The 25106-nt window shown below is 44.2% G+C and overlaps 1 protein-coding gene and 1 long non-coding RNA gene across 2 annotated transcripts; both read right to left on the bottom strand.

The window, feature by feature from the left end:
- Nucleotides 1-3958: 3958 nt before the first annotated feature.
- LOC114665156 (ficolin-2-like) lies at nt 3959-16534 on the bottom strand. Its single transcript, XM_028819567.2, has 5 exons — nt 16445-16534; nt 15753-15880; nt 13992-14121; nt 4785-4919; nt 3959-4340 (listed from the first exon to the last, which is right to left on the bottom strand). Exons 1-5 carry the CDS (start codon nt 16503-16505, stop codon nt 4093-4095), a joined length of 702 nt encoding a protein of 233 aa, XP_028675400.2. The 5' UTR covers nt 16506-16534; the 3' UTR covers nt 3959-4092.
- A 4553-nt stretch (nt 16535-21087) lies between these two features.
- LOC127525884 (uncharacterized) lies at nt 21088-24575 on the bottom strand. The gene is made up of 2 exons (XR_007933487.1): nt 24068-24575; nt 21088-21193 (listed from the first exon to the last, which is right to left on the bottom strand). It is a non-coding gene; the product is annotated as an uncharacterized LOC127525884 (long non-coding RNA).
- Nucleotides 24576-25106: the final 531 nt, after the last annotated feature.

The following is a 25106-nucleotide window of genomic DNA, read 5'->3' as shown; positions in this document are numbered from 1 at the left end:
TGCACGGAGTTGAATAACTTTGGTGGTTTCAGCCTGTGAACACTCCGTCGTTTCATCGAGCGGTGGGAGTTCATAAGCGTGGTAGCCCCCCCTTGGTGATTTCAGCTTGAAACACTGCACAGAAATTTTACAGACAGTTATTTGATGTGTCGCCCGGTGTGGTCCTCTGGCCTGCTCAGCAAATTCAGCCCAAAAGCTGACCAATTATTCGATACTAAAAGAACCCTAATTGTGGGATCTGCAGGTAAGTCGCACAGAAGTTGGTGTCCAAGTGAATGCAAGTACAAGCAGAAGGAGATTGTGACCTGCATGGGGAGGTGTGCCAGGGAAAAGGCTTTACTGTCCAAAAAGAAGATCAGTTGAAGACCACGCTTTGCCCCTGAACATCTAAGCAAAGACTAGAACTTCTGGAGCGAGGTGCACTGGACAAATAAATCAAAGATGGAGGACACAGGAACAGCACGTCAGTTTGGAAGCATTTCAGGAAAAGAACCTCATAGTAACTGGTGCATGGTGCTGGAAATGCTCCGGTTTGGGGTTGCTTTGCTGTCTCAGCTTTTTGGGGGGCTCGTCATTGACTCAACTATAAGTTTCAGTTGATTTGATGTACTTTATTAATCACCGAGGAGATTTGGTCTTTTCACATGAACTCTAGTGGCCAGAGTGCAGGGTCAGATGTTGAATAACTCGAGGGCCCAACGGAGTAGGATCCCTTCTGGCAGTAACAGAATATGAAACTCTCTGCCATATCAGATTGTGCTTGAGGAGACTGTGAGACCACCTGTCTGAAAGCTGAAGTTGAACTGCACATGGTCCCTTCGGCATGATTATGACCTGCAGCAACACTAGCACATCTGCCAAGGAATGATGGATTATGGACTGACTGAGTCAAAGCCCTGATTTGAATCCCATTGAAATCAATGTTCACATGGGCAGGGAAGGCCACCAGCATCTTGCAGTGGAAGAAAGTTTGCATGGAGGAGAGGTCCAAAAAAAATGCCACCCAGTTGCTGTCAAAGACTGGTGGGCACTTATGGAAAACACCTACAAGAAGGCAACACCATCTCCTGAGGCCAAGGCAGGGATTTATTTTTTCACCAGTAGACCACTACATATATTAATAATTTTATTGAATAAATAACTGAAAAGGCACATTTTCATTGTGGTTTATTTTTTTATTTTTTATTTTTTTTTGAGTTTATCGCCTTTATCTGTGGGCACAGTTTGCATGAAGATCTGCTGTTTGTCTGGTCAGGTATGTTCAGAAAGTCGACCGTCTCCTTTTTCACAAGTCTGTTATTCTGATGTTCTATTAGAATTTATAAAAAAGTGTCTGTGTAGATCAGTTATTGGTGTATGGTGTTTGTTAACAAATAATAATTCATTCTTTACATTTATAGAGCACTTCTCACACCCCTCAAAACACTTTACACAGGCAGTGGGGAGCCCCTACCTGGAGGGCTTGACGGCAGCCATTTTGTGTCAATACGCTTACCACACATAAGTGATGAAGGGGGTGAGAGTGAGAGAGAGACGATTAGAGACCGGGGGTCTGATTAGGGGGCCACAATAACTTGGCCGTGGTGGGAAAGTTAGATTTAGAAAGAGATAAGGCACTATATAATAAATAGATAATGAAAGGCACCATCTGACAGGTAGAGAGATTGAAAGGCACTATATAATAGATTAATATATAGATAGCTGGATAGATACTATATTAGATAAATATATAAATGACAGGAAAGGCACTACATAATAGATAGATAAATAAGGCACTATATAATAAATAGGTAGAGAGTGAAAGGCACTATATAATAGATAAATAAGGCACCATCTGACAGGTAGAGAGACTGAAAGGCTCTATATAATATAGACTGATATATAGATAGCTGGATAGATACTATATTAGATAAATATATATATGACAGATAGGAAAGGCACTACATAATAGATAAATAAGCACTATATAATAGGTAGATAAGGGACTATATAACAAATAGATAATGAAAGACACTATGATTGAGTGAAAGGCACTATATAATGGGTAGATAGATATGGGACTATATAATAGATAATGAAAGGCACTATATGATAGAGTGAATGAAAGGCACTATATAATAAATGGGTAGACAGATAAGGGACTATATAATAAATAGATAGTGAAAGGCACTATATTACATAGATAGGGCACTATACAATAAAAAAGATGGATAGATTATTGAGTCTTGCTGACCGAGACCCCCCAGTCCAGCGTTAAGGGTACAAACATTGTTATCTGTGGAAGTTGATGCCATTTTCTTCCAATGCCAGCTCTAATGCCCTTCTTCTGTGTTGTGTAATCGCTGCCTCCATGCTGCATTCCAAACTATGCCAAGTGCAGAATAATGAGAGACATTTATATAAAGAAATTAAATATCCAAGTTACATTCAACAAAAAATGGCATCATGTAACTGGAGGTTTCTAGTGGCGCTGGCCCGCTGCTGTTGTGCTCTCATGAGATGCCCAGGTTCTATTAAAGACACTGAGACATCAAATTAAAAATAAAAACTTTTTAAGGCTTTATTTGTCCCTGCGTGTGGCCATACAAGTACAAGATGGACCATTAAAATGTTGGGGCTACACAGTGGGCTCAAAGTAGGCCGGACCCCCTTACACTTTTTCTTCACGCTTTGTTGTGTTAAATGGAGAGATCCGCCATTTATCCCCGTCAATCCACACTCAATGTCCCATAATGACAAAGTGAAAATGTGTTTTTAGAAAGGTTTGCAAATGTATTAAAAATCAAAACCCGAAGTCTTGCATTCATCAAAGAATTCTGCCCCTTAAAGCAGCACTTTGGAGAAGCCCCCTCGGCAGCAGCTCCCGCTTTGAGTGTACCTGCGCCCGCATCTATCAGCTTTGGGCCGTCTGTCCCGTCCTTATCGGCACATCTTCTCAGGCCCCGTTAGAGCGGGACTCTCCACACACGTTCTGTGGACTTTCTGTTGGGGACACTTGGGGGATTTGTCCCAAAGCCACCCCAGCATCGGGCTGGCTGTATGCTTGAGGCCATTGAGGTGGTGGGCACTCTGGAGCAGGACCTCTCTATGTTTGGCTCCATACATCCTTCCCTCGATTCCGACCAGCCTCTCTGCCCCATAGTGTGATGCTCCCCCTGCCATGCTTCACGGTAGGGGTGGTCTTAATAAGAAGTGCCTGGTCTTCACCACACAACCTTTGGAGTTCACAAAGAGTTCCGTTTTTGTCTCACCAAACCAGAGAATCTTTTTCTTCCTTGAAGCTCTCAAAGTCCGTTAAGCCGTCATTGGCCTTGTACTCAGGGGGGGGTCTCCCGTCCAGCCTAGCTGATCGATGGCAAGCCACTGACAGGTTCTCCCATTTCAGCACCCTGCGATGGACTGGCAGCCTGTTCAGGGGGATTATTCCTGCCTTGCACCCAATGCTTGCCGGGGTAGGCTCCAGCCCCTCATAACCCTGCTTGGGATGAAGTGGGCTTAGACAGCAGTATGGCACTCCTGAAGCTCTGTCAGAGTGGACCACTGGGGTCTTGGTCACGTCTTTGGGTCCTGCTGGTTCCAAACTTCTTCCATTTAACAATTCTTGTGCCCACTTTCCTTTGATCTTGTCCTCCCCCTAATTTGGTGGTCACATAGGAGTCTCTCGGGCATGGTGGGTTGGCGTTTGCCCTCCAACGCTGCGTGAATTGTGCGACCTTCCATAAGCAGCCGTCGAGATGACGTCCAATCAGGTGGACACCAATCAAGTTCTAGAAACATCTCCAGCAAAGTGAGCACAACTTGGAGTGGGGGGGGGTATGAATACTTCAATGAAGGAGGGCGTTTAGTTTTTGTTTTTCTGAAAACGTGGCGAGTTATCGAACATGGCGAGTAGAATTCAACCGACAACACAACAAAGTGAGCAGAACGTGCGGGTGGAGGTTTTTTTTTGGGGGGGGGGGGGGGGGGTCCAAAGACCACCGGTCCCTATAAGTAGCTCTTGAGGTGCGTTTGGACTTCAGGACGTCCTCCTTAACGAAGCTCGCGAAGCGGCCGTGATGATAAAATAAAGTAAGGAACGCCATGAGGATGCCGCTAAGTGGGCCTAAACTTCATGGCCGTATATTTGTAGGAGTAATTGTATCCTTTTCCCGTTTTCCAGTCAACGCCATCCGCAAAGCTTGCGTGTTCTCCACGCAAGTAGACGCCATTAAGATTGGAGAAGTGGCAGTCGTTATACCACCAGGCTCCTTTGTAGACGTGCGAGCAGTCAGTCGAAGATTGATCGTTATCTTGATCCTTGGTGGAAAAGTTCATGTTCTTGTGGTAAGTTAGAGAATCACCTGGAAAGAAAAAAAAAACATTAAAAAATAACGACATAACAAAAAATAAATTAATAATAATAACAAGAAGAAAATAATCATCCAACATCCAACCCACTATATCCTAACTACAGGGTCACGGGAGCCAATCCCAGCCCACACAGGGCACAAGGCAGGAAACAAGCCCAGGGCAGGGTGCCAGCCCACCGCAGGGCACACACACACCAGGGACAATTTAGGATCGCTAATTCACCTAATTCTTCCGTCTTTGGACTGTGGGAGGAAACCCACGCAGACACGGGGAGAACATGCAAACTCCACGCAGGGAGGACCCGGGAAGCGAACCTCAGGTCTCCTAACTGCGAGGCAGCAGCGCTACCACTGCACCACCGTGCCGCCCATAATAAAATAACGAAATAGCAAAAATAAAAGATCAAAACTAAGTAAACTACACATAAAACACACCTGCTGTCCCGTCAACAAAATCCCCCAGGATCATCTTGTACTTATCAGATTCCCCAAGAACGTTGAAGGATTTGTATTTGGCGAAGGTGTTGATGTTGTCGAAGTCGGTGAAGTCAATGCGCAGTTCGTAAGTGCCTGTCAAACAAATAAATAAATAAGGATCGAATAGATGGAAATACAAGGATGAGTGTTGGATCCGATCTCCTCAGCTTGACCTGCTCTACTTCTTCATCGCCGGCATATTTGGAGCAACCAAAAGTCATGGCGATTCATCCAACTTGTGGGAATGGTTGACCTTAACACCAAACAGAGCAGGGGTCTGCGCCACAAAGCACACGTGTTAAATTTCAGCCCGCGTACTGACCTGGAATGCCAAAGCGCACAGTCCCAAAAGTGTCCACTAGAGGGGGCTGTAGGCGTGCCGCTGTGATCTGTGCGCTTTTATTACAAAGCCATTTTTATTCTCTCGTGTACCGAGTATAGGGACGATAGATAGATAGATAGATAGATAGATAGATAGATAGATAGATAGATAGATAGATAGATAGATAGATAGATAGAGACTTTATTAATCCCAATGGGAAATTCACATTATCCAGCAGCAGTATACTGATACAATAAATAATATTAAATTAAAGAATGATAATAATAATAATGCAGGTGAAAAACAGACAATAACTTTGTATAATGTTAAATGTTAACGTTTACCCCCCCGGGTGGGAATTGAAGAGTCGCATAGTTTGGGGGGAGGAGCGATCTCCTCAGTCTGTCAGTGGAGCTGCTCCTCTGTCTGGAGATGATACTATTTAGTGGATGTAGTGGATTCTCCATAATTGATAGGAGCCTGCTGAGCGCCCTTCGCTCTGCCACAGATGTTAAACCGTCCAGCTCCATGCCAACAATAGAGCCTGCCTTCCTCACCAGTTTGTCCAGGTGTGAGGCGTCTTTCTTCTTTATGCTGCCTCCCCAGCACACCACTGCGTAGAAGAGGGCGCTCGCCACAACCGTCTGATAGAACATCTGCACCATCTTATTGCAGATGTTGAAGGACGCCAGCCTTCTAAGGAAGTCTAGTCGGCTCTGTCCTTTCTTGCACAGAGCATCAGTATTGGCAGTCCAGTCTAATTTATCGTCCAGCTGCACTCCCAGGTATTTATAGGTCTGCACCATCTGCACACAGTCACCTCTGATGATCAAGGGGTCCATGAGGGGTCTGGGCCTCCTAAAATCCACCACCAGCTCCTTGGTTTTGCTGGTGTTCAGGTGTAGGTGGTTTGAGTCGCACCATTTAACAAAGTCATTGATTAGGTCCCTATACTCCTCCTCCAGCCCATTCCTGATGCAGCCCACGATAGCAGTGTCATCAGTGAACTTTTGCACGTGGCAGGACTCCAAGTTGTATTGGAAGTCTGATGTATATAGGCTGAACAGGACCGGAGAAAGTACAGTCCCCTGCGGCGCTCCTGTGTTGCTGACCACAATGTCAGAATTGCAGTTCCCAAGACGCACATACTGAGGTCTGTCTTTAAGATAGTCCACGATCCATGCCACCAGGTATGAATCTAATCCCATCTCTGTCAGCTTGTCCCTAAGGAGCAGAGGTTGGATTGTGTTGAAGGCGCTAGAGAAGTCTAGAAACATAATCTTACAGCACCACTGCCTCTGTCCAAGTGAGAGAGGGATCGGTGTAGCATATAGATGATGGCATCTTCCGCTCCCACCTTCTCCTGGTATGCGAACTGCAGAGGGTCAAGGGCGTGTTGAACCTGTGGCCTCAGGTGGTGAAGCAGCAGCCTCTCCATGGTCTTCATCACATGTGATGTCAGAGCAACAGGCCGAAAGTCATTCAACTCACCAGGACGTGATACCTTTGGGACTGGGGTGATGCAAGATGTTTTCCAAAGCCTCGGGACTGTCCCCTGTTCCAGGCTCAGGTTGAAGATGCGCTGTAGAGGACCCCCCCCAGCTCCGATGCACAGACCTTCAGCAGTCGTGGCGATACTCCATCTGGACCTGCTGCTTTGCTGGCACGAAGTCTCCTCAGCTCTCTGCTCACTTGCGCTGTAGTAATTATGGGTGGAGATGTCTCTCCTATGCTGGTATCAGCAGAAGGATGTGTGGAGGGTGCAGTACTCCGAGGTGAGAGTGAGAGTGGGTTAGGGTGGTCAAACCTGTTAAAGAAGTTGTTCATTTGGTTTGTTCTCTTCACGTCTCTCTCGATGGTGGCACCCCGCTTCGAGCTGCAGCCAGTGATGATCTTCATCCCACCCCACACTTCCTTCATGCTGTTGTTCTGCAACTTCTGCTCCAGCTTTCTCCTGTACTGCTCTTTCGCCGCCCTGAGCTGGACTCGGAGTTCCTTCTGCACGCGCTTGAGCTCATGCTGGTCACCGTTTTTAAAAGCCCTTTTCTTCTGATTCAAAAGGCCCTTAATGTCACTTGTAATCCATGGCTTGTTGTTAGCATAGCAGCGTACAGTTCTTACTGGAACTACAGTGTCCATACAGAAGTTGATGTAGTCGGTAGTGCAGTCAACAACTTCATCAATGTTCTCACTATGAGATCCCTGCAGGATATCCCAGTCTGTAGTTCTAAAACATTCTCTCAGAGTATTCTCAGCCTCCGGGGATCACTTCCTGAATGATCGTGTGGTTACAGGTAGGACTCTAACTTTTGGTTTATAGTGAGGCTGAAGCAGAACCAGGTTATGATCTGCTTTCCCAAGCGCAGGCAGCGGGGTGGCGCTGTATGCGTCTTTAACGTTTGCATACAGTAAATCAATAGTCTTGTTTCCCCGGGTGTTACAGTCCACATACTGGGAGAATGCAGGCAATGTTTTGTCCAGCGTCACATGGTTAAAGTCTCCAGCGATTAGCACAAGCGCCTCAGGGTGCTGCGTTTGTAACTTAGCAACAGCAGAATGGATGATGTCACTCGCTGTCTCCACATCCGCCCGAGGAGGGATGTACACGATGACAACAATGACATGTCCAAACTCTGGGCAAGTAATAGGGACGTAAACTTACGGCCAACAGTTCGATGTCCCTGCAGCAAGTGGAGACTTTGACTTGGGGATTTGAATTTGAGTATTGGAATCGTCCAAAAATTCGACCTTGCCATTTTGATGAATTTCGACGTGTTAGACCTCCTGGAGTCCGAAAACACAATGTTTGGATTTGTGTTTGTGTGTGAACACGATAACTTGAGTTCGCTTTCACTTTGGTCAACCAAATTTTGCATACAAGTCAGTCAGTCAGTCATTGTCCCACCCGCTATATCCTAACACAGGGTCACGGGGGTCTGCTGGAGCCAATCCCAGCCAACAAAGGGAGCAAGGCATACAAGTATTCGGTACAAAACGTAGATTCCGATCAACTTTTGAGCTCTTTCCGTTAACCGGAAGTGGTACTTTACTTTTTTATTCATGTAGCTGCAGAGTCCGATTTATTCAACTTTACTTTCATACTAATTGTTCAATATATTATTAATATGATTTGATTTATTGTTGATGGTTTTTTAATGTATATAATTTAAAAATATAATCATTGTCTTGGGCGGCACGGTGGTGCAGTGGGTAGCACTGCTGCCTCGCAGTTGGGAGACCTGGGGACCTGGGTTTGCTTCCCAGGTCCTCCCTGCGTGGAGTTTGCATGTTCTCCCCATGTCTGCGTGGGTTTCCTCTGGGTGCTCCGGTTTCCTCCCACAGTCCAAAGACATGCAGGTTAGGTACACTGGCGATTCTAAATTGGCCCTAGTGTGTCCTTGGCGTGTTTGTGTGTGTCCTGCGGTGGGTTGGCACCCTGCCCGGGATTGGTTCCTGCCTTGTGCCCTGTGTTGGCTGGGATTGGCTCCAGCAGACCCCCGTGACCCTGTGTTCGGATTCAGCGGGTTGGAAAATGGATGGATGGATGGATCATTGTCTTGCACTGTACACCTCAAATATCCATACCCATATCACCCAAGCCTTGGAGAGACCACGCCCGATTATTTTTTCTCTAAAAGTCGATTCCTTAATTCCAATGTTGAAGTCTCAAACACACACACACACACACACACGCCAGCTGACCGGGTGATAGTGACCAGGCAGATGGACAGAAACATGTGAAAGACCACCCAGGCGGGGGGGTTTAAAATGGTGACGTTTTCTGAATTCAAGATATGGCCAGAGTGACCAATGGCTGCTGTCTGTAGATGCCATGAGGACAGGAGAAGGTGATATTTGGGCATAGTTCTCATTTTTTTCTCCGAATTTACTGTCTTAATCTTCTTTATTTATTTATCTGGTTTGTACAATATACTGTATACCGTGCCGCTCAATCTTAAACTCTGTGAAGTGCCTTGAGCATGGGAAAGGCGCTATATAAATAAAATGAATTATTATTATTATAGTTCAGCAATAAGACGGACGGCTCTGTTGGAAGTTTTTTTTTTTTGTTCTTTATTTCGCCATATACAATTTCTCGTATTAGGAATTTGTTAGTTTTTGTATACCCCTTGGGGTCAGAGCGCGTGGAGCAATCGAAGGTTAAGGGCGCTGCTCAAGGGCCCAGCCGAGTAGGATCTCTTTTGGCAGTGAGGGGGATTCGAACCGGCAACCTTCGGGATACCAGCGCATAAGCTGTGAGTGTTTATAATGAAGGGGATCCATCACGAAGCCAGAAGCTGACCAAATGCTGCACCCCGCCTTGCCGGACCCTCGTCGTATAGCTGTCATGACCCCCCCCGCTGAAGACTGACTGTGTGTATGTTCAAGTGACGTGAGGTCAAGGGTGGCAGGTGAGGCTCATGAAAAGTAAAAAAAAAACTAATAATGATAACAAACAATAAATGTGTCCACTGGTCTGTGCTATAAATTTGTTTTCTGTACGATTCCAATAATTCTGATTATTTTTATAGTCGAAATCGCTGAATTGGCGCATTTCGTGTTCAAATACAGCGGAGAAATGCGAGGTGCGGCACCGACGAGCCTCCCTCAGCTCGGACTGCGCGCTCCCTCACACAGTGACGGGGTTGATGCGTATCCTTGGCGCGTGCCCGTCGCTGTCTCTCTGTATGTCGCCAATATAAGGTTTGCAGACACGTTTATTATACACCTGACTTTCCACAGTCTGGCTAATATCTTTAATGAGTATGTGAGACAGATTTAGTCTTGCTGATCGGCAGTGGCGTATCAGGGGGCGGTCCGCACCGGGCGACACATTTTTGGGGGCGTCATTATTGGCCAAAAGGCTCAGAACACTTCACGTGTAAGCAGCAGGGTTCGGAAAAATGTCACTCATGAATGAAAAAAAGTCAAATTCTCTGATTTTCATCCACAAATGCTTCAAACATCATTTTCAGACGGTCCTTCTGTGACGGCATCAGACACGGCAGTTGAAATTTATGAGGCAATAACAGAAATAAACAGAAACATTACACCGATAATAATTTCTAGGAAGATAAACAACTAATTCACAATGTATAATTTCGTTTCGTTATCAATACAAAATGCGTTCTTGCTCATCCCCACCTATCACTTGTACACTACGACCGGTTCTGGTTTTCGCAGCGTAATTATATTACATTTATAATCAGAACACGGCCTAGCAGTGCGTCTGTACTATATTCTTGTCTAGTTGATGCTTATAAATAATTATATGTGAAAAAATATTGCTGTTTCTCTCTATATAAATAAATCTATGCAAAATGTATCTTAATTTTTCTCAATACGTCATTTTAATTCTCTATTTAAATAAGTTAACATATTCAGATACGTTGGAGGGCGGCAAATTGAAGCTCCGCCCCGCCCCGAGTGGCGCGAACTCGAGCTACGCCACTGCTGATCGGACATAAAACCGCAGTGAAAAGGCACAAGGTGAGTGATGCAGACAGTACCGTGGCGCCCTGAAGGGGGCGCATGTGAGCCCAACAGGCGCTCGTTGCCGCAGTTCTTCTACGCCGATAAGTCAGCGACATCAGAAAGTCAAGTGCACCGCAGCGCTCCGTTTATTTTTATGTTTTTGTTCCGATTGATTGCCAAAATGGAGGATTAAGACTTTTAAACTAAAGGAAAATAAGGAGGACTTTTACAAGAAAGTGACGGAGATTTTCGTGGAGAAGGTTAGGCGCATGGACTTCATTTACAACTAAAGGTAAGACCGTAAACGGTTTTCAATTTTATGAAAAATGGGATCCGACTAACAAAAAACCAATCCAATATTTAAAAGCTTACTTTTGACCTTAAATAAAACATTCTTTTGTTTTTCTTGTTACCCTTTTGTTGAACAGTCTGTATTATTAGTCTGAATTAAAAGCTTTTAAAAACAACTAAACATTCCAATTAAGGTCAAAATTGAAACCCGTTTTATTTGTACACCTCTCTATACTTTCATTTGTATTTTATGAGTTTGAATTGTGGAATTGCAACAGCAAATTTAGAACACGTGGAGGGTGAGGAGCACATGCGCTCTCCGCTCTCTCGCCGCTCTTTGTCAGTCAAATCTGCGCCTCAGCTGTCTGTGTGTGTAAAGAGCGCTGATGAGATATGAAACATAACCAGCAGTCGATGTGCATGAAGGCCGCCAGTTGATTAGCGAATGAGCTACTCTTGTGGTTCATAGATTTGTAAATCTGACTCTGAAGGAGTCACCAGACATGAACTTCACCACAAGTCACTGGTGCGTTCCTCCGGCTTGGATATTTATGTATTGATGAATTACGTAATGTACTCTTTGGGGTGGACATTACATTTTAAAGCAAATTAAATGCATAGATCTTTTTCTTTGTACCATATTTCTCTTATCTGATTATTTCTGCCATAGTCGGCTGTAGTCTGTTCTGCATCCACAAAGAGCGCCCCCTGCTGGATACAGAAGTGACCGTCAAACCCGGCTAAGCTCCAAAGGGGCGGAGTCAGCGGCCCTCTCAGCACCGCGAAGGCAGAAGGAGATGACAAGTCCAGCAGTAGCGGCCCCCTTCTCACCTAGTGGGGGTGACTACGTACCCTCTAACAGCACTAACAAGCCATAGAGTTTAATTAGCAAGTTTCATTATCTGCTGGGTCAGGCTTCTAATTAGGAATTAAAAACCTGCAGCCATTGCGGACCCCCAGAATTGAACAAACTTGCTGTCACGAGCTAGTGGTCTAATAACCTTTTCCTATTATAGGAGCCATTGTTGTGTACCGTTGTCAGGGTGGCATCCCGCGTTGCTAGGGGTGTGGTCCTCCGGGGTCGTGACCTCGAATTCATTAGCAGACGGGATAAAAGGTCGGCCTTCTGCCCCCGAGCTTCATCTGCTCCACTGAGAAAACCTTGGAAAGCTTCTAAAATAATCGTTGTGTTTTTTTTTTCCGTGTCTTTTTACTGTTTTGTCGACTCTTCTGTGATTTTTTGCCTCACCTCTGGGTTTTATTTTTTATTTTTGTTTGTTTTGCCTTTCTTGCACTCCTCTCCCGGATTAACTGAAGAAATGGTTCTCAGTTTTTCCCCAGTGAGTCAGGACCCCCGTGCTAGAGCCGGCGAGTCAGTGAGCGTTTCTGCAGTTTTTATTTTGCTGTTTGGGACTTCGTACTTTTCCAGTGTGGTGCTGAGGGATCACCCACTGCACTCGGGTCCCAGTCCTTTTGACCTTCTGCTGTTATTTTTGACTTCTTGAGATTTTGTCCCCCTTGGACTTTTGTTTGCTGGCAACTCCTTTTTGCCCTTTTCCTGATCCAAGGAGCTTGCGTAGCATTTTTGTGTTCATAAATCTTTTCATTTATAAATTTCCTCTGTGGCCCTCGGTGTTACTAGCCAGGGTTTTCGATGCAGTTTTCCCCCTCTAGTGATCATTTTTGGCACCGTTTTGGACTCTCAAACAGCATAACAAGGATTAGTTGTGAAATCCGGGGAAAGTAAGTCAGGATTCACAGAAATCGGGCAAATTCCATTCCAGAAAATCTGGAATGAGCAGAATCTGTTTGTCGAATAGTTGAAGCCAGCGTTCTGTCGTCACACTGTTTGTTCCAGAAAAAAAAAGATGCCCTGAAATGAACGTGCAAAAGAGCAAATTTAATGTGAAGGATCAACAAATAAAGAGCTTAACTAGGGCTGGCATGTGGGGTGACGAGATGACGAGGCAATCGCCTCAGGAGCCACTTTGCCCAGGGTGGCATTTTTACATAAATTTGTTTTTGTCTTGAACATTACAGGATGGCACAGTGGCACAGTGGGTAGCGCTGCTGCCTCGCAGTTAGGAAGCCTGGGTTCGCTTCCCGAGTCCTCCCTCTGTGGAGTTTCTGTTCTCCACGTGTCTGCGTGGGTTTCCTCCCACAGTCCAAAGACATGCAGGTTAGGTGGATTGGCATTCTAAATTGTCCCGTGTGTGCTTGTGGTGTGGGTGTGTTTGTGTGTGTGTGCCCTACGGTGGGCTGGCACCCTGTCCGGGGATTTGTTCCCTGCCTTGCACCCTGTGTTGGCTGGGATTGGCTCCAGCAGACCCCCCGTGACCCTGTAATTAGGATATAGTGGGTTGGATAATGGATGGATGAACATTACAAAATAACAATACAAAAAGGTTAGGTGTGAACCTTAAGAAAGAGCCATGGAGGACAGAGAACTGTATGACTGCATCAGGAGGCCATATCACACATACATTGCACTTATCATTCCAACAGATGGTGCATGACAAACAGTCAGTCAGTCAGTCATTGTCCAACCCGCTACATCCTAACTACAGGGTCACGGGGGTCTGCAAATCCCAGGGCAGGGCGCCAGCCCACCACGGGGCACACACACACCAGGGACAATTTAGGATCACCAATGCACCTAACCTGCATGTCTTTGGACTGTGGGAGCAAACCCACGCAGACACAAGGAGAACATGCAACCTCCATGCAGGGAGAACCCGGGAAGAGAACCCAAGTTTCCTTCATGTGAGGCATCAGCGCTACCCACTGCACCACCGTGCCACCCCCATATGACAAACATACGTAGTAAAAACAATACACTACACAACATTTGTCATCACAAACATTAACACAGCTTTTACAACTCCCATACCAAACCGCATATAACAGAGACCTATGAAATGCACTTGTCATTCCAACAGATGGTGCATGACAAACATTTGTAGTAAAAATAAATGCAGTACATTATATAGTGCACTTCCTATCCATCTATCTATCTATCACATAGTGCCTTACATTATTTATCTATGACTAAACTAAAAGCTTATATAAAAGCTTACCAATTGCAGTCAGATCATGGATGTTGTCATTGCCCAGCCAAAACTCGGAGAGTCTGTTACCGAATCCTTTCTTGTAAGTATTCCAGTCTCGGAAAAAATCAACAGTGCCATCCATGCGCCTCTGAAAAACCTGCAACATGAGTAGAACGTCACGTCGGTGTTCATTTTAAACCTACTCCCTTCATTTGTTCTCTCCGTAGAATTAAGCTTTTAAAAGAATATTACAAAACTATGCTCGAACTACAATATTACGCTCTGAAATCCAATTTAGTAAAAGGACAGGTGTCTGTGTGTGTGTGTCTGTCTCTCTGGTTGCATGTGTTTCAGTTATATGCCATTTGGTATGGGATTCGTTAAAAGCAGTGTTAACATTTGTGATGTGCCATCTGTTAGAAATGAAAAATGCAGTGCATTTTATTACTAATGGTGTAAAAAAAAATACATTCCAACAGAGGGTGCACTGCAAAGTTAGATTTCAACAAGTTTCAGATCGGTAGTACATCTAGTAGAACATAAAACAGATATTTTTACGCCATAACCAACACACCCTTAGGGGTTCGATTCATTGATAGCTTTAACACTTATTAGAGGTTTAGCCCCCCCAGCCCCACCCCACAGTCCTACATGTTGGATGCATGGAAAAGGTTAGGGTTAGGGTTAGGGTTAGGGTTAGGTTCTCCCTTGGGCTATTGTGCAGTTGAATAGTGGGTGGTGGGGAAGGGGGGGGGGGTCTTCATTGAAACCAAAGAGCACGTCAATGACAGACTCCCATGAACAGGAAACATTGGATCCCACCTTGCAGTTTCACGAGTCATCTATGGATGTCGGAACGCCTAACAAGAGTAAGGCTCTTGAAAATCAGTGGCCGGATGCTGGAACCCATGATGCATTTCCCTGGAGGATCAAGAGCTTGATGTCTGAGATTGGGGCTAAAAAGCCCCAGAAACCCAAAATGACACCCAACTGGTACAATCATATTGCACTGGTACAGCTTGACAAAATGTTTCAAACTTAATAGCAAGTAGAGAATGCGTTACGCCGGTTCTTGTTCTCCTTACATAGAGGACTGGCCGGCCATCGTATAAGGAGGAATGAGGTACACATCTTGGACGTGCTGTCACTCAAAGCTCGGGTTGGACGCCACTTGTAATGAGCTAGGGGTCCCAGTGACTAAAGAGTTACAAAGCACATAGTCCCAAACACTTCCAGTAATGCCCACTAGAGGGGGATATCTTTAATTCTCAGGAAAAACGGATTCCAACCACAATGAAGCACGGAGGACCAGAAAGGCAAAATGGACCACCCGCCTGAAACACGAAGGCAACCCAAGTCAAGAAACGGATTCTAAATAGCAAGGTCAAAATTATAAAAGCGGAGAGAACTCACCAAAACACAAGAACTCGCCTTTCACAATGAACCACCAGGAACGGTGGGAGGACCCTCCAGATTTTTAGGCCCTGGTGGTGACTGGCCTCTTGGTGGGACCACCCACAAAATACATGGCACATAACAAAGGCAGCTTAAAAAAAACAAAGACTTTCTTAACTCTTCTCATCTTCTTTTTTTTTTATATATACACAATTGAAAGTTTGTGAAGCTACAAAATCTAAGAGTTTTACAGAAGGTGCTGAGATCTTTTAAAGACCAATCTGAAATGTTGAGAATTGAAAGACGATTTCAGCCACTGCACTTCAGGGTGTTTTGGATTTTCCAATCCTGGAGAAGTTTGGTTCTTTGGTTTCACATTCTCTTTCTACTTACAGTCCAGCCCCCTCCATCGGTGTCCATGTCACAGAAGACGCTCAGGGGCTTCCCTGCAACGGTGTACACAGTGTACCATCCGCTTAGAACGTTGCCCAGGTCCAGGAGTTGCTTACAGTTTAGAGCTCCTGCATCCGACAAAGAAAAACGAGACGGTTAGTCAACATGTTGAAGAATGTGGACAGTGGAGAGGAACATGATGGAAAGGTCCAGCTGATGTGACAGCGAACTGCAGGGGGCACTCTTGAGCAGCCCTCAAACCCAAATAAACCCAAGGAGGCCAAATTAGATAACAGAAAGAGGTTCATGATATCAAAATAATACGGCAAAGACCACAGGAGGCAATGGTATTAATAGAGAGAGGAACAAAGCCGGGGAGGATTTCAGTCTCTTAAAAAGCAGATGGAAGATGGGCGTGGCGTGGTCTTGAAGAGAAGAGACGGATGGAAAAGGAACTTTCGAAAACTTGTAGAGTGAAGGAAATTCAAGGGTAGTAGTCAGGGATGGAGCTCCAGAGGAAGGGTTAGGACCAAGAATGAGGAAGGAGGAACTTAAGGAGGCATTGAAAAGAATGAAAAATGGTAAAACAACAGGACCAGATGGACTACCAGAAGAACTTCTGAATGAAAGTCATCAGCAATCGCTAGTGACGTGGCAGACCACAGGGAAGAAGATTTGCAGTCCAAACTCACCCGACTGCTGGCGATCTCCGGGTTCTCCCTTTTGCCCTGTGTCAAGAGATAAGCAGGTCATTAGAGAATTTGGGACAAGAGGGGACGGCGTGTTTTTCAGAACACTCAGTTTAGAAGAAAAATGCAATGCAAAGTAAGCCTGAACCTGCAATCTCTCGTCTATTTTGCCCCCCTGGGAACAGACCACAAAAAAAATCAGTTTGGCCAGGTATGAGGTGACGTTCTGCATTTCAGTTCTAGTTGACGGTGACACTGGGGAGTGGTGATGTGCTGCATGCTAGTTATACGTGCCAGGTGAGATTTCACCATCTTCTCTACGTGTGACATGTGCTACTACTGCCTCCAGTACACACATCAGGAGGTCTGTAGGTTTTTCTGCCCACTACAAACACAAGGGGGGGGGGGCGCCACTGAGCCCCAAACTGCAGACACAATGTCCCCCCAACACAATTCCAGATTCAAATAAAAGGTTTGTATTCCCAACAGAGCCGGCGTCATGCCCAGGTAGTCCGAAGCATTTCCAGCTTGTGTGGAAACCTGGGCAGTCCTCTGGTGGTATCCAAGGACCCCTGAAAGGGCCGTGTTTCCGAACCCCCACTTCCGAATTCCCATGCCACCCTGCAGATGTCCTATACGGGTTCAGCCCCGAGAAACACTGCTCCCTGGGCATGTGGGGGAATGAACTGCACCCGGTATACCAGTTTGCCCAGTCCATCCATTATGGCCTCCTGGCCAGGCAAGAATTCATCCTCCATCCCAGCCAGGCTGCCCATCCTTCCTACATGACACCTACAACACACAAATGCCACTAGAGGACAGCAAGTGAGGTCCGCTGTGGAAAGGGGAATGGCAGACAGGCTGAGATCTTCGTGACCTTCTTACTGCTGTGACAGCTCAACAACATTACACATTCATGTCACATATGAACAGCTACTCTTTATCGTGAATGGACTTGTCCTGACCTTGGAGAACCCAAAGCACTTCCAAAAAATCCCCACTAGAGGGAGAAAGACCATCAAAAAACCCTGGCGTGCAACGAAGCTAAACACTTGATCAAATAAAACATCCGGTTGCTTGGTTACACCGCAAAACTCTGAAGAGCACAAAAAAGGCAGTCCAAGTGAACAAAATCCCAATATGGAATCCAAGACATAGTTGCAAATACAGCAGAGCACAGGTTCACCAGCAGGAGCGGTGGGAGACCCCTGTGGGTGAATGAAATGAACTCTCCAGTGAATGGCCACCTGAATGTAATGTAAAGTGTTGCCCTATCACCGTGATGCGTTTGCTCGGAAGACGAAGGCGATACCCACTTCAGATGAGACCCCCCACGAACGAGAACACACTGGGCAAGAACACTGCAATCCCATCGGGGGCTTGTAACTAGATAATCGCTAACCCTGCCAGCACCTTACGGCTCCCTTTTAAATCCAGCGCCGCATCTCCTTTCTCCCGGAAACCCCAGCGACAGCAGGGGCTGCTGGTACTTGTAGTCCATTTTCAGGTAGCGCTTCTGCAAATGCATTCCAAGTCCAACACTCTCCACCGTAGCTGTGAAGTTGTGGTGTCGTCCATGGCTCACCTGGTGACTCCTTGGACCTCGAACCACAGACTTCGCTCATACGTGTAAATGATGTACGATTTTGTTTTTTGAGTCATTGTGTCACGGTAGTCATGTTGCCCCCATGTGCAGTGAAATTCTTAACGTGGTTTCTGACCAGCATGCAACACGTCACCACTCGCTGGCGTCACAACTTGTGGATCGTTAATGACTTTGTGTGACAGAGGCAGAAAAATAGCAAGTGGAGCTTCACTTCCCAGGAGCCCAGTCCTGACCATCTCAGGTGTCACGAAGAAACATTTAGTGGTCTTTCAGTGCAGAGCAAGTGGGTCAGTTTACGATCCGCGATCCGCACCTTAGTCATTTATTTTCCTACCTGCCTCACCGGGTCTTCCTATTGCTCCAGGTTCTCCTTTCTCCCCTGTGCAAAGGACGGTCAGGAGAGAGAAAAGCATTAGAAGAACGTCGTTGCAGAACAAGCAGGTAGGTCTTTACATTTAAGGTGGGAGCGAGCGAGTCAAGAGGAAGACATCCAAAAGTTGAGCTCAAGAGAGCCGTTCACACCAGACACCCTAAGAAGATGGCACGTCTGTAATGGAGAACGGCCCGATGTTCCTCCTGAACGTGGTGTGGGGTCTGAAGCTCTAGTGAGAGGTTACCACTACCACAGTTGCGAAATCCAATGGCTCACTCACTTGTTCATGTTGGATGTTTGTGTTCAGCAACGCGTAACGGAGAATCGTATCCAGCGTATCGGTTAAAAATATCAACGTTTCAAGTTACCAACCAATTTTTTAAAGTCTAAGGAAGCTGGACAAGCCAGTTGTTCCTCGGGGTCATGTAAAGGTTAACAAATCAGACCAGAACCTTTGGAACTGGCCAGCTAGCCTGGGGGGATACAGGTGGGCCGAGACGAAATGTCATTAACAGGCCATCAGTGGGGTACGTCGACTCCCTGCTTTATTTAGCCCAGGATGACTCCGCCCCCTGTCACCCCCCACCGCTCATATTTCTATAACACTCATAAACTCGTCCAGCCCCTTCGACTCCAGGCTTTCAACTCAGCCCACCCGTACTCCCCCAAGCTAGCTGGCCGGGCGGTTTCTCTTTTTTAACGGCTTGAGCTCGGCAGGGCCTGAACTTATGTAACTGGTTTCCAAAGTATTTTTTTTTTTAACATGTGCACGGTATATACACGGGGGGGGGGGGGGAATAATTATTGTAAAAGTGAATAAAAATTGTAATATTATTGCACTTTCTTCATAACAGGAGTAAAAGAAATTGGGTGATGCTTACAAAAATACATCTGACACACAGACACGCTAACTGATCAGACACACGTTTGTTCAATTTGTGCAAACATTTGTAACGATGCATTTTATTACTGCAAACGTTTGTGATGCACCATCTGTTGGAATGACAGATGCAATGCACTTTACTACTCCATGCATTATACGATACGCTCCAGTAGAAGGTGCACTGCAAACGCTAAGGCTGAGGTCTACTTTGATTGTTTACTATATTTCTAGATGGGTTGACATCTAAAGATACTAGTAAATCAATATTTGAATAAACATCTCTTTTGTTGAATAAAATAATGTAAAATGAATAAAAAACAGTCACACCTGTTCTTGCAAATAAAAAAATAATTGACAAGAAATTATGTTAAAAAAACAACACTTATTTTTGCTATGAGCTGAATATATGAATATTGTCATTTCAACAGACGGTGCATGACAAACATTATTAACACATCTGTTATGAATCCCATTCCAAATGGCGTATAACAGAGACCTGCATCTGCTGTTCCAACAGATGGTGCACCACAAACATTTGTAACGATGCATTTTATTACTGCACACGTTTGTGATGCACCATCTGTTGGAATGACAAATGCAATGCACTTTACTACTCCATGCATTACACGATACGTTCCAGTAGAAGGTGCACTGCAAACGCTAAGGCTGGGATCTACTTTGATTGTTTACTATATTTCTAGATGGGTTGACATCTAAAGATACTAGTAAATCAATATTTGAATAAACATCTCTTTTGTTGAATAAAAAAATGTAAAATGAATAAAAAACAGTCACACCTGTTCTTGCAAAAAAAAAAAATAATTGACAAGAAATTATGTTAAAAAAACAACACTTATTTTTGCTACAAGCTGAATATATGAATATTGTCATTTCAGCAGATGGTGCATGACAAACATTATTAACACATCTGTTATGAATCCCATTCCAAATGGCGTATAACAAAGACCTGCATCTGCTGCTCCAACAGATGGCGCGTCACAAACATTTGTAACGATGCATTTTATTGCTGCAAATGTTTGTGATGCACCATCTGTTGGAATGACAAATGCAATACACTTTACTACTCCATGCATTACACGATACGCTCCAGTAGAAGGTGCACTGCAAACGCCAAGGTTGAGGTCTGCTTTGATTGTTGAGATTTCAACCCATCTAGAAATACAGTAAAGATATGTAGTAAGTCAATATTTGAATAAACATTTCTTTTGTTGCATAAAAAATTTAAATGAATAAAAAACAGTTGCACCTGTTCTTGCAAAAAAAATTGACATGACAGTATGTAAAAAAAAAAAACAATTTTTGCTATGAGCTGAATATATGAATATTGTCATTCCAACAGACAGTGCATGACAAACATTAACACATATTTTATGAATCCCATTCCAAATGGCGTTTAACAGAGACCTATGCATTGCATCTGCTGTTCCAACAGATGGTGCACCACAAATATTTGCAGCAATGCATTTTATTGGGGCAGATGTTTGTGATGCGCCATTTGTTGGAATGACAGAAGCATACCTACCAGACGGACACTCAGACAGACACTCAGACAGACACTTATCCTCCATTTAATGTGGAGTCAGCTTATACTTAGTCAAATAAAGACAAAAGTGCGGCTTTCCTAATGGTTTAGAAAAAATTAAACTGGGCTTGTGGACTGATTTCATTGTTTATTTTTGGATAACATTTGTGTCTGTGCTCATACGTCAGATGTTAAAAAAATAAACTTAAGATGAAAAGATACAGAATAGTGAGTTTTCTTACCTTTCTGGCCGGGTTCACCGGAATCCCCTTTGCTGCCGTGCTGCCCTGGACATCCCTGCAGGACCGTCAGCCTGTCCTTCTCATTGAGTCCAATGACCTGCACGTCTGAAAATCCAAACATCAGGCAGGATCAGCGCGCTCCGTCACTTGAACCGATTGTGTTTCGCTCCGTTCCACTTTGTTATTCTGTAACGCCAGCCGGGATGGAGCCAGAGAGGCGCTTTAGTGCAGGAAGGTTTGATTGGTGTGTTTAGACGTGGAGTGGCCGTAGAAAAATCCACCTGTCAGCTGGACCTCCTCCCTACAGTTCTGGTCAAAGCCTGCCTCCCCTCTCTGGTCCCCCTTATCTCTGCTATAATCCACTCTTCTCTCATTACTGGTGCTGTTCCTTCATCTTTAAAAACTGCTGCAATAACCCCAATACCGGAAAAACCTGCTGCCGATCCGACTAACTTCAGCAATTTCTAATCTACCCTTCATTTCCAAAATTCTTGAAAAAAATAGTGGCAGCTCAACTTCATCCTCATCTATCTCATGATAATCTGTATGAAAAGTTCCAGTCTGGTTTTCGTCCCCTCCACAGTACAGAAACGGCACTTGTTAAAATGACTAACGACCTCCTTATGGCGGCTGATTCTGCTTTAATTCCTATTCTCATCCTCCTTGATCCGAGTGCGGCCTTTGACACTATTTGTCACACCACACTCCTTAATAGATGATCTTCGATTGGCACGACCCAAACGCCACTAGACTGGTTCAGATCCCACCTCTCAGGCCACCCTCAGTTTGTTCAGCTTCTAACTTTCACACCCCAACCCACCGCTGTTACTTCAGGTGGGCTCTGTCCTGAGACCCCTCCTTTTCATTATTTACCTCCTTCCCCTTTCGTAAATATAACATTATCTTCCACTGTTATGCTGATGACCCCCAGCTCTACCTCACTAGCAAACCTGCTGCTTCCCTTCCACCCTCCTCACTTATTGATTGCATAGCAGAAATCAAATCCTGGTTTTCTTCAAATTTTCTTAAATTAAATAACAACAAGTGACAAAACTGAGGTTCTCCTCATTGGTACAAAATCCACATTTTCCTAGCTGATCGTTTGTCCTTTGTTATTGATAATTCCTCTGTCTCCCCTTCCCACAGGTGTCATCCTTGACAGTACTTGATCTTTTCAGTCCCCGCTCTGCATATTTCCACTTGCGTAACATTCATCGTATTCGCTGCACACCACTGCTGTCCTCGTTCATAGTCTTGTCACTCCTCGTCTCGATTATTGCAATTCCCTTTCATATCTATGTACCTAATATAATTAATTTCATAGCTATCTATGTATTATATAGTGCCTTTCATATCTATGTACCTTATAGTTCATAACTATGTATTATATAGTGCCTTTCATATCTATGTACCTAATATATAGTTAATTTCATAACTATGTATTATATAGTGCCTTTCATATCTATGTACCTTATAGTTCATAACTATGTATTATATAGTGCCTTTCATATCTATGTACCTTAGTTAATTTCATAACTATGTATTATATAGTGCCTTTCATATCTATGTATCTAATATATAGTTAATTTCATAACTATGTATTATATAGTGCCTTTCATATCTATGTACCTAATATATAGTTAATTTCATAACTATGTGTTATATAGTGCCTTTCATATCTATGTACCTTAGTTAATTTCATAACTATGTATTATATAGTGCCTTTCATATCTATGTACCTTATAGTTCATAACTATGTATTATATAGTGCCTTTCATATCTATGTATCTAATATATAGTTAATTTCATAACTATGTATTATATAGTGCCTTTCATATCTATGTACCTAATATATAGTTAATTTCATAACTATGTATTATATAGTGCCTTTCATATCTATGTACCTTAGTTAATTTCATAACTATGTATTATATAGTGCCTTTCATATCTATGTACCTAATATATAGTTAATTTCATAACTATGTATTATATAGTGCCTTTCATATCTATGTACCTTAGTTAATTTCATAACTATGTATTATATAGTGCCTTTCATATCTATGTACCTTATAGTTCATAACTATGTATTATATAGTGCCTTTCATATCTATGTACCTTATAGTTCATAACTATGTATTATATAGTGCCTTTCATATCTATGTACCTTATAGTTCATAACTATGTATTATATAGTGCCTTTCATATCTATGTATCCATCTCTGTAATCTATGTATTGATCTATGTACCTAATATATAGCACATTTCATATCTATGTACCTAATATAATTCATTTCATAGCTATCTATCTATTATATAGTGCCTTTCATTCTATCTATCCGTTGTTTAGTGTATTTCATATCTCTCTATTGTAGATGTCATAATGGGTGGACAGACATCTTGTCTGGGATGAAGACAACACCACCTTACCCGGCTGCAAGGCCATAATGGATGGACTGCAGAAGTGGAGGTTCAACCTGACCAGAGTGGTGGTAGGTTCCTACCGCAGTCAGGGTGGTCATATAATAGATGGACTGGGGGACACTGGTTTATGGGGACAATTTATCCTCCACGGCAAAAGGTGGCAGTGCTACCCTGGTATGGTCCCAGTTTGGACTCCCCCAGGGTTCCATGGGCCATGTAGTTCAGACCTGGTGGGGTCCATGGATGCTGCCAGAGAAGATCTCCCTCCTATAAAGGAGCATCTGCATGACCCGTCCTGCTGTGTCGTGACATTAGAATGACACCCGGGTCCAACCTAAAAGAAGCTGTCTTGCCTCACTTAGTCTGACACTCAGCGTGAAGGTGGAAGGCGACTCAAAGGCGTGGGAGTTACTGGCTCATTCAGTGTGGACGGACCTGAAAGCATTCATTGGCTTCTCTCCACGGCTCTTGCATGAAGTCAACACAATCACAGCGGGTGTCCCTCTGTTCAAATGTCACTAAACAGGTCACAGGTGTCAATCGATGCCGGCCTCTTACCTGGGCAGGTGCTCCCGGCGGTGGCCCAGCCATGCAGATACGAGGCCACCAAAAACACGGCTGTGCTCAGCAGAAATCCCATCCTGGCGCTGGTAGTGCGATGCGTCTTTCCGGATTTGGGCCAACACCTCGTATTTATATGCGTGACGCCAACACTCCAGAGGGTGAATCGTTTCTTTCAGATTTACCTTATTTGTTCAACACTTGAAAAGAAAAATCTGAGGTAGCCACTAAAAATAACTTGGAGAATTGTTTTCTCAAATCCGAGCCCAAAGCTCACAAATTCCTTCTTTTTATGCCCTTGAAAGGAAACGGACTTGTGGTCCCCTGACAACATTCAATGCTGTGGCGGACCCCTTTTTACTTTTACTCCTTGCAGATTGAACTGGATTTGTTCTTGCTTTCCTCCCACCTTTTTTTTTTTTTTGCATTTTTCTCTGTTTCTATGCTCACAGAAGTGAAACCTGCAAGATTTTGTTTCTGGAGTGCATGGAACAGAAAATATTCAAATAAACGAGCTCTTCTGCAAATGGCATATACAGTACACTGGCCAATCACCAGTAAGCCACCTTAATAAAAGGATAAGAATCTGTGCGTCAGTCTGTGTGTCTGTCTGGCTGCTGCGTTTCTGTCTTTCCAACAGATGGTGCATAGCTATTATGAATCTGATACCAAGTGGCATATAACAGAGACCTGTGCATCGTGTTTGTCATTCCAACAGCTGGCGCATCACAGACATTTATAAAACACTAAATGCATCGTGCTAGTCATTCCAACAGCTGGCGCATCACATACATTTATATTAATTAAATGCATCGTGCTATTCATTCCAACAGCTGGTGGATCAGAAACATTTATAGTAATTAAATGCATCGTGTTTGTCATTCCAACAGCTGGCGCATCACATACATTTATATTAATTAAATGCATCGTGCTATTCATTCCAACAGCTGGTGGATCAGAAACATTTATAGTAATTAAATGCATCGTGTTTGTCATTCCAACAGCTGGCGCATCACATACATTTATATTCATTAAA

Source organism: Erpetoichthys calabaricus, chromosome 14 (genome assembly GCF_900747795.2).
Source record: "Erpetoichthys calabaricus chromosome 14, fErpCal1.3, whole genome shotgun sequence".
NCBI lineage: Eukaryota > Metazoa > Chordata > Cladistia > Polypteriformes > Polypteridae > Erpetoichthys > Erpetoichthys calabaricus.
This window is presented reverse-complemented; position numbering and strand designations above follow the sequence as displayed.